The sequence below is a fragment of the Haliaeetus albicilla genome, chromosome 17 (genome assembly GCF_947461875.1).
Source record: "Haliaeetus albicilla chromosome 17, bHalAlb1.1, whole genome shotgun sequence".
Taxonomy (NCBI): Eukaryota; Metazoa; Chordata; class Aves; order Accipitriformes; family Accipitridae; genus Haliaeetus; species Haliaeetus albicilla.
In genome coordinates, this window is record NC_091499.1 from 16,951,607 (window position 1) to 16,961,886 (window position 10,280).

At 38.2% G+C, this 10,280-nt stretch overlaps 1 protein-coding gene across 8 annotated transcripts in view; it reads right to left on the reverse strand.

Moving 5' to 3' along the window:
* Positions 1-10,280, reverse strand: part of USP45 (ubiquitin specific peptidase 45) — a 54,343-nt gene that overhangs the window by 18,027 nt on the left and 26,036 nt on the right. Inside the window, exon 9 of one of the 8 annotated variants that reach the window (XM_069804930.1) lies at positions 8,459-8,998. The exons of the other annotated variants lie outside the window; for them this stretch is intronic. Within the exon in view, the coding sequence (XP_069661031.1) occupies positions 8,911-8,998 (88 nt within the window). The 3' untranslated portion in view covers positions 8,459-8,910. Of the gene's footprint in view, positions 1-8,458; positions 8,999-10,280 lie in introns of those variants that run through there. 8 annotated transcript variants of the gene reach the window in all.

Consider the following 10,280-nt stretch of genomic DNA (forward strand, 5'->3'; position numbering starts at 1 on the left):
AAAAGCCAGGGTTTGGGGCAGGTTTTCTTGGTAGAAAGAGTTCATCACTCTTCCATTATCAGATAAGTTACTTTTATACTTGCTTCAGAAAAGCTTTAAAAGGACCTTTTAGCATCATGAACTATCAACTCACACCATATCCATATCTAAACTTCTGTCCTACAGTCTAACAAACTGCAATATTTCACGTCTGAAATTCATATTAAAACATGTAGTGTTACCAGAAGCAAACAAAACACAGCTTCATACCTAAAATGGAAAGAGCCTGAAACCGATGAGACACTCTCTTCACTGTTATTTTGACCGAGACAATATATTTTAATCCATATTCCAAAAACTATCAGGTTTGCAAAAGCAGGTAATAAATTGGCTATACATTGTCTGATTTTTTTTTCCCCAAAGCCACTTACGGGAATTGTATACCCAACTGGTTTTGAGAGCAAAAATATCTGAGATGACAGAGGTTGAATTTTCACAAGTCTCCTGCACAAATCAAAGGAACCTTCCTGATTCACCCATCATAACAGCCAAGTGTATCAAATATGTTGCTGCTGCTGCATATTGAATACAAAACCATTACAAATTCTAGCTTTTCTGCAATTTCTGAGTGCACCAAAAGAAGTAATCTGGACAACCCATGGAAGAACATAAAGTATCCACACTGTTACTGTGATTTAATATCGCTACATTTCCTATCACCATTAGTTTACTAATCTAGATAGCCAGAATTAAAAAGAAAATGCTGATACAATGCTCTTTTCTCACGCTATCCAAGTTTAGAAGATGAGGGATAGTGTGGTCCATCTCATCAGAACTTTATAACACTTGGTAAAATCTTTTAAAGTCTCGTTTCTATACTTCATCCATAAGCACGGGTGGCAGATAAGCCAGCCCCAAGCCCTCCAGCATCGTTCCTGCATGGCAGCCCCCTGCGGCGATATCCCTGGCCATCCCCAAAACAGCGGCGAGCAGCATCTCAGGCTGAGCAGGTGAAGTGGCCTGCAGGAGAAAGCCACGAGGCTGCAGCTCTCCAGCTGTGATTTTGTTTGCGAGGTGAGTGATAAGCACTTCTTGTATAACCATGTGCCACAGCCCTCCTTTTTACAATAAAGTTGAATGAAGGAGCGTTTTTTGTTTTGTTTTTGAGATCCACATGAGCTAAAAAGCATTACAGTTGCAACTGAAAAAGATACTGCTTCTGCATAAATAATAACGTCATTACTTTTTGGATGTGCAATACCAAATGACTGTCTGAAATTCCCAGACTACAAGTGCACCTTCTAGAATAATATATACTGGCTACTCAGGTTAAACAGAGATCTAAATCACCAAGGACTGCAACAGCTTCTTTAAAAAACAAACAAACAAACAAAAAAAACCCAGCATACTTCCAAATTTTCATCTCTAGAAATTAAGTCCTAAAGGAAAGGATCTACACGCCTTAGAAAATACACATCTGGTGTTGCCCTGGTCCTCTCAGACTACACTGTCCTTTGAGCTGTCCTCCTCCGTGGTGTCTGCACCAGCCAGACGAGTCAGACCAAGGATGCAAAAGGGACACTGGCACTGGCTGAGTTTGTACCGTTGCACTTTACTACACAGGACAAACAAAAAACGAAGGTTCCACAAGAAAAGCAATTCTTTTTTAGTCTTTTTTGGACCACCCACAGCATCCACATGACCCTCATAAGCCAAAAGAGGAAAAACATCTGTTTCAGACGACACTACCATTTACACCAGGGACGTTTTAGCCAATTGCACAGCGGTAACGTTGCATCTGTTCATAAGACAGCCATTCAGTAGTCTCAATCACTGCTATTCAAAAACTAGATTCCTTTTTTCACTACTTACAGCATCTAAATACACTCTAAATAGCATACTTTGCAGGCACAGATTACACAGAAATTGCAAAATACACTCATGAATACGTGGATAGATCCTTAAGCTGTTATCCTTACTAAGATAACCATAGCTAGAAGGCTTCTCATAAACAATTTGGATCTCCAGCTTCTTGCAACCCCAAATAAGACTGTAAATATTCACTATTAACATATTTCTACGCACATTAACTATAACTTACTGGTCAAACCATACCTGTCTTTCCAGGCAAGTTACCCTTTAGATCTTTAATTACAGTCTTGGACCAATTAATCTAAAACGGGAGTGGAAAGGGTGGTTTTTTGTATCTCCAGTAATGCCACCAAATGGACTTGCTGCAGACTGAGAAGAGCACGTGCAGGTGTAACCATGTGCACCCCTCCCAAAATCTAGCACAGGAGACAACTGGCTGAGCAGAGCTCAAACAGGAGTTTTATTAAACTGGAAGAGCAGCCAGAAAAACCAACTGCTTACTTGGTTATTCAATTTTATTGAATGCGTGTTGAGCCAGTTTTCATTTTCAGCCTCAGATTGCGTGCTCTGGCTAACCAGTACAATGAGCTGTAAATACGTATCAGTATTTTCTCCAGGCACAATGATCTTACTTGCCCAGCCATGCTCTTCAGCCGTTCTAGGGTTCCCAAAGATGCAGTTTCTTTCCCACTCACACACTAAAGCTGCTCAGGTTTGCCTTGGAAGTTTGTGCTCGTGGATAGGAGAAATTAAAGGTGATCAGAAAATGCATCAGGCGTGCAACGTGCCTACAACAGTAGAACTTAAAGCTGGGCAAGATGTCAAGATGCCAAGTTAGGGCACAGCAGCCCTGGGCTACAGGCAGGACAGCGATAGAAGGGTCTCAGTTTTGAACTGCTCGCTGGAGGCACTTGGGATGTAACTGGAGAAGGATCTAAGGTGACGAGGCATCTAAGGTCAGTGCCTAAAATTAAGTGGAATAAATCTGGACCTGCATATGCAAAACAACATGTTGACATTTACAAATATGATAATTTCACATTTGTACTTTGTATCTACTTTTTGACACAAAGTTAACAATATCCCTAGATAAAAATGATTTAATGATGCTGCTCTGCTATGAGACTTATTATAAAATCTGGAATCAGCTGAGTGGGTGGGTTTTTTAAGCATTCTTTTTAAAGTCAAATTTTTTTTTGCACATGCAGGTCAACCTAAAAAATTAATTTCAAATTTAAAAAAAAAATCAATTAATTCAAACTTGAAATACTCCTCTTAAAAATTAAATATTTTGGTTTAATATTATTAAAATGCAATTTTTTGCTTCTATTAAAATCAAATGTTCTATTTCCAAATAATTTGATTATAAAAACCAAATACATTCTGAAAAGCACTGAACCTTTGTTTTTGATCCAATAAAACACTCAATATACATTAAAAAGATAAATAACATATGTACCTGCATGCACATGTTTACATGCATGCACATTTCACTTTTCAATTTGCTAAAACAGTTTTCTGATAGCTTCTTTCATTGAATGGCCAGCAATCTGAAAGAATTTTTTTTTTTTTTTTAAGCCAGATACTGAAATCAGTTCAATTCTGAGAAACCTAGTTAGTTAGCTGCAGCATTATCATTAGTTAGTTTTATTTATGAGAAATTTGTTCTCCTGAGACAGTGAGAATCAATGAGTATATTCAGCCAGTCTGCCCCAGTACAGGCACATTAATAGCTCCAACGTATAGCAAGAAAACAAAATCTTGCATTTACACAACCTGGATCTTGGTACTAATAGGGATTTTTTTTTTTTTTTTTTTGGGCCACAGAAGCAGGGCCACTGCAAGACACATTCTAGTAAAAAGGAAGAAAATTAAGAATTACTTGACAAAAAAGCAAGCAAAAGCTCCATCACTGTTACAGGAGGGTTTTTTTCATTGTAGGCACACCTCACAGAACTAGATCATCAATGCAAATCAGAAAAAAGCCCCACACATACCTTTTGTTACTGTTTATGGTTTGCAGTGTAAGCTCCCGCTGATGAACATACAATGATCATTTCAGATTAAAATTAATTTACTAAATGATATTTCAAGGGAAAATAGTTCACCCGTATGTTCCACACAGTTTTATCAGCTTAAATGAGAGGCGGAAAAAATGAACTCAGCCATGGCATTTTTTTGTTTCTCTTAGTTGTTCATTTCACTGGCATACAGAGCATCTACGAGGACAAGATTATTTAGGCTCCTCTGTGCTTATACTAAATCCTTTTCCAACCTCACATAAATCTACACACTTGAATTTTAATGGCAACAACGATGATGGGAATGTAACAGCTACCCCTTTAAAAGTGAAATGGCAGGGAAAGCAACTTGTAAAGATGCTATGTAAGATTTGAGTCATTTACTTGGACTGACAAATGATGTAATTGTTTACACTGCTTAACATATAGTTAATCTGTCATTCATGTACATGCATGCTATGTAACACTGTATATAATTCTAAATATCCAATGTTCTGTGGAAAAACATTTGAGATTAGTACATTTGGTTTTGGGGGGAAGCCACAAAGGAAAACCAAAAAACAACAATAAAAAAAGAGGAAGAAGGGAGGGAATTTCACACCACACAATGCATTTACTGGGAACTTCCTACACTTATAAACCAGTGCTGGGGAAAAAAAAGGAATTAATCCATGCTGATACACAGAAATCTGACAACTAAAAGATGTGCGTTCTCGTCTCCTTGAAAATATGCTTCAAGCAAGATCCTTGGCAAAAGTGGGGGACTTGAAGATGGTTGGTTGAGTTGACCGCTCACAGATGTGCTGACATATGGAAGCCAGTGCCAATGCGATACAACCTGTTGTACAGTGTCAGCAGGATAATGACAGAACAGGTTGAACTCCTGCTAATGGCCATAAGTGGTGAAGGACAACTGTGACATCTACATGCATACTACTTATCTAGCCTTTCGTTACTCATCTGGAGACCAGTTATAATCACTTGACTGTCAGTTAAAGAAACACTTTTCATGATGATCTACTTCTAGAATGTTTTAATAACAAAACCTACATAATAACGTAATTTTTAAAGGGAAAAAACCCACAGTTCTCTAAACATTAATACGTTTAATTCCTATCATTTGAACTCCTATTCATTTGAGAAATGAATATGCTTCAAAAGCAAAACTGAGGTACAATTACAGTCATTCAGTCATACTGCACAGAACTACCATACCTTTATGTCTCTAATAAAAATCCTCTCCAAAATCGTCCTTTCAATAATTACTATCTTTGAGCAGAAGATAGCCTAATACCTCGGAAAACTTTAGAAACAATAACAAGTGCTTGGAAACAGAAAATAGAACATGCTATATGATTTTTTTCCAGCAGTGCGAAATGCAGAGGAACCCCTCTAATACTGCAGTACACTGTAAAGAAGCGAAGTAAAATGTTTACTTCATGTTAGCCTGAGAGAAGAAATTTTGCTTATCTGCAGATGAAGATGTTTATCTCTCAAGACTGATCAGTCACCAATGAAAGTTACAAAAAAAGCCTGCAAAGGGCCAGTTTATAAAAGTTACAACAATTCACAGGACTTAGGTTTCCCAGTGACACTATCAAATACCTATTCACTGTCATTATACAATAGCCAGACTGAAAAGTTTTGTTCTTCCTAAAGCAATCGTTCTCATTAGTGATCCCAAGTTATATGCAGCACTATGACAGAAAACAGAGCAAAATCCTACAGCATGATTAATCACCGTGATTAATCTTATCTCAAACCTGCCCCGCAGACATTAAGAGTTCTGCTACAACAAGGTGCTTGGTAGGAAAAAACCCAACCAAACATGAGCGTGCCCCCACATGTAATTAACAAATAACACAAGACATGCCTGTCCTATCTCCTTTGGACATGCTGGCTGATTTCTTTCATCTTTTTCTGTCTCACCTTCCCCCAAAAGAGAAAACGAGGCACCATCACTTTCTTGCGATGCACCAGATCTCTGGTACCTGAGCAAAAAGCACTTGTTAGAAGTAGCTCTGAATGGACGTAATAGCTGACATGCTACAACAGAGCCATTTCCCACCTGACCATCAGAGGGAAAATACGGCTCTTTTTACTGAGTAATGGAAATATCTGTCTGGTGCAATTTCTTCCTACCAGCTGGTAGCTAAGTGAAGACCTTTATGCATGAGGTCTTGCAACCCTATAAAAAAAGTTTTCTCTTTGTATGGACATCCAATTCTTCTTTCTTCCTTTAAGTCCCACTAAGATTTTCAACAGTGCTCTGTGACAGCAAGTTCCACAGGCTAGCTCTATAAAATGTTAAAAAACCCCTTTTTTTCCCCTGGCTCTAAATCTGTTGCCTTTCAGTTTCACAGACAGCTCCTTGAACTCTTAGGAGGGCAGTTAAATAAGCAGAGCTAATTTATCTTCTATCATTTCTTGTCTGCTCTTGCTGTCATGCCTCCTTTTCATGTCCTCTCCTCCCTAAACTCCCAAAATTCAAGTCCCTCTTGATGTGAAGGCTTCCTATTTTTGTTACCTCTCCCTAAAGCTCCAAACGGGCTTTATCTTCTAACGCTCTATTCTGGTTAACATGAACATTGCTACTGAGGATACACCTCCAATGTACCTAATGAAATTATTGGTTTTCTCCTTCATTGCATCTACAAGCATTGCTTATGTAGTTCACCAACACCACACACATTGCAAATACTTGTGTTGCCCAAAATGCTGCACAAGTCTTCCTCCTGAGTGGAAGAAGTGAACACAAAACTCAAACAAGTGCAGATGATTCCTCTACTTTGCACTCATAAACCTCATCCATCCAGCTTTGTTAACTTGTTCCTAAAATTAAAGAAACTCTGACAAAGTTAACTGAAATAAAGGCATGCAATCTCTCGACTGCTGCTGCATGAAGAAGATTCAATCTCCTCTGTCAGACAGCTCCTGAACATGACGCAGCACCGTCAGCAAGGCACATGGAGGCACGACAGGGACCCAAAATAATTCTTCACAATCAGTCAAGGAAACATCAACTGTATGTTCTTCTGCTATTATCTTTAAATGGTAAAAGTCAAATGGGAAAAATAAGCAAGTTGGAAATCTTTTCTAAAAAGAGCTTTTTCTCTACGGCAATATTATTTTAAAAGAAAAGGCTCAAAAAGACTCCTAATTAATGAGAAAAATCCTGTTTCCTTCACCCCTTAAATCTTGTACAACATTATCTCAGTTTCTCTTAGCGTTTCCTCTCAGAAGTGATAAATGTGGAATGCTCCAAGTATTGTTTAGGTTTCCCTCCAAAACTAATCAATATTCCTAACTGCACGTGACTTCCATTCTGTCAGTCCCACCTCTGTCTTGAGTTCTGCTTTCTGCACCTGAGAAGGAAGGATGAATACTCCCTGAGGAGGGAAGACCTATGTATATTTTGTGACCACCAATAAAATCTTTGTTAGGCAAGTATTTTTTCCTGCATGTTAATGTAGCAATATAATACCCCTATAAATAATTATTTGATGAGGGTTTGAAGCAGCCAAATTCTGTAACCACTTTCTGGGCTCATCACTTATATCCTGCAACATTTACTTGCTATGCAAATCTAAGCTTTCTTCCACCAATAAAATTATTCAATCATAACAAATAAAGGAAATAAAATTTATGTCCTCTTAATACATCAGTGTTGCATTAGTCACTAAGTCTCCAGATAAGTCAGAAGTCTGCAGTCCTGATATTCAGCATAGTGGAAAACCAACAGAAGGGCCCCGTAGCTATGCTCACAATCTGTCCTTGCAAAACATCTGACAGCTGCAACACTAACAAAATTAACAGTGGATGAATTAGTACCAGACGCTAAACAGTTGCTATAGAAAGACTCATCCATTTCTTTTCTTCTTCTCCCCTTCTTCAACCTGGCTACCCCACCACTTGATAAAATTAACACTCAGTATCATTTTTTTCTTTTGTTATTTAATAAAAAAAAGCACCACAAATACCCTTTCATACACAAGATGATGAACTTCATGCCATGATCTCCCTAGACTCTTAAAGAAGCAGTCTGCAGTTGAAAGGACTGTGTCACAGTTCTCTTACTGCTTCTGAGCAGCAAACGCGCATCCACTTGCAGAGTTTCTCACTTGCAGATTTTGGGATCCCACCCGGTGCCGTGACAGAGCTGCAGTTGAACAAGGCAGCACCTGCTCCCTTTCTTTACAGGCTCTCTGCCCACACCTAACCGCAGTCCTGTGTGCCTTCGCCCGCTCCTTTTTAGCTTTTCCTTCCTTCCCTGCCTTCTTAGGTCTTCTTTCACTGAGCACTTTTCCATTTTTGAGTAAGGATGCCCAGTTCAAATGTGAGCATTCAAACTCTTGCATAATGCAACATCTCAAGCAGGTGGAGTCCTGAAGTCCTACAGGGACATCAAAAAAAGCAACTCCAGACATCAAATTCAGAAGTGTTATTCCAGCACTGAACTTGAAATGAGGGCAAATGTCAGGTGTTAAATTATACAGCTACCTTTACTATATCTTGCATTAACTGATCCAACATGAAAATATGTCATCATTCAGCTGGGAGATTAAAAAACAAAAAAACACCCAAACTCATCAATACCAATTTAATCAAAATCTATATATATTTTTATATATATAATCCAATTGTGTCATCAGGGAAAAGTATCCATTTTTAAAGGATCAGCTTTCTGCTAGACACAAGACAAATGTTATTAGGAAACCGCTGTGTTACTTTTTGGCTAGATAGCATACTATAACAGTCCTGACAAGTAGACAGATCGAAGTACATAAAGAACAGCAGCATACCATCCCTGCTGACAGCTTCAGCATTTCAACCATTCACATTTGTAAGAAGCCTCGTAGGATTTGGAAGTGACTATACTAAGTATTACATAAAACGTCTATATTCTCCATGACCACTCAGTGGGCGTGTCCCTGTTTGCAAGCTACAGGCAACTATTCGAAATAATGTTATGGTAAAGACTGGGAAGACAATTCCTGCGTCACTGAGTCCAACTCTTCATATCACAGACAAGTACATCCTACGCTATCTGTACAATCTGGTTCATAAATTCTTTACTGAAGAAAGGTATGGTCGTATACTGTAGACTGGAACTGAGACAGCAAGATCTGTGATGGGGAGAGAATAAATTTAAAAAAAAACAAAAACCCAAGGCAAGGTTGCAACTAGAGTCAGAAACTTTTATGTAAAATATATAAAACCAAAACATTATTATTAGACATCCTTTTCCATGCCCTTCTCCCCAGTAGTTAAATGTCTTTCTCTGACTTATCTCTCTGAAATACAAACATTTTTTTTCAGTGTAGTACTTCCTTTCACACATGCATCCTGTCATCTCTTTAGGAAAGACGCTGTTTGAACTTTACTTGTTAAGTAAAAAGAGTTTCTGCTAATGCATGTGAAGACCACAAGTAGTGCATGCCTTTAAGATTACTTTATTAACACAACCTCTGGGCAGGATTCAAAAAGCAGTTTACAGAGAATACTGCAGCAACACAGACTTCTCCCTAGCTGGGACTTCTGAAATCTTGCAGTGCTCTCTCTTTCATTTCAGCTTTGCTAAAGAGTAGAAAGCCAATTTTAAAAGATTAAAAAAGGCTTTCCAAAAAAGGCATGACAGAACTCTGCATTCATACTGTTTAAGTTAATGTACAGTAAATATATTCAGTTTGCAAAGATAAAGATTTCCTGTTCTCCTACTTCCACCACTGCAGACTGCTGAATTTGCTGAAATTCTCCCTTTCTTCTTTCTTGCTCATGTCACCATCAGTAACAGAATAATCAAAAGACCAAAACCTTCTGTCATACCCATGCAGCCACTTACTGCCCCTGAACACCTAATTTCTTGCTAACAGGATGTGGCTGACACTTTTATTATTGATACTAGAGCTAGTAAAGGATTTATATCTAAGTTGTGTTCTGCAAGGCTAAAAAAAGTAAGAAGTAGGGGTGAAGGCAAGATATGAAGTCTGCTGCAACTTTCTTCTAACTCTCTTGCTGCAGAACACTTACAATTCCATAGAATAATACTGTAGCAAATAAATTAACATGCATTATTAACCTTTTCAAATGTGAGATTCAGCTATATCATCCTTCAGTTACTCTGCTTCTACAGCTTCTTGTACTTGTAAAGTCAATATTTAAATATTTGTATCAACTTTTAAACAGGTCTTCTACAGGTGTTTTAAAAAGCAAGATTGTTTGCATCATAATTGAAGGCACCTACAAAGCACCACTGTAAACATTTTCCACACCAAGAAACAGGAGTTTCTTTAGGGCTTGTAAGCTCTTTGCAATCTGGAGCCATATGCCATTTCAGTACTGCTTCAAGTCCTTGCTTGTTAGACCCTTTTTAATTTTGAATTGATGCCAAGGTCAGACATCATAGCA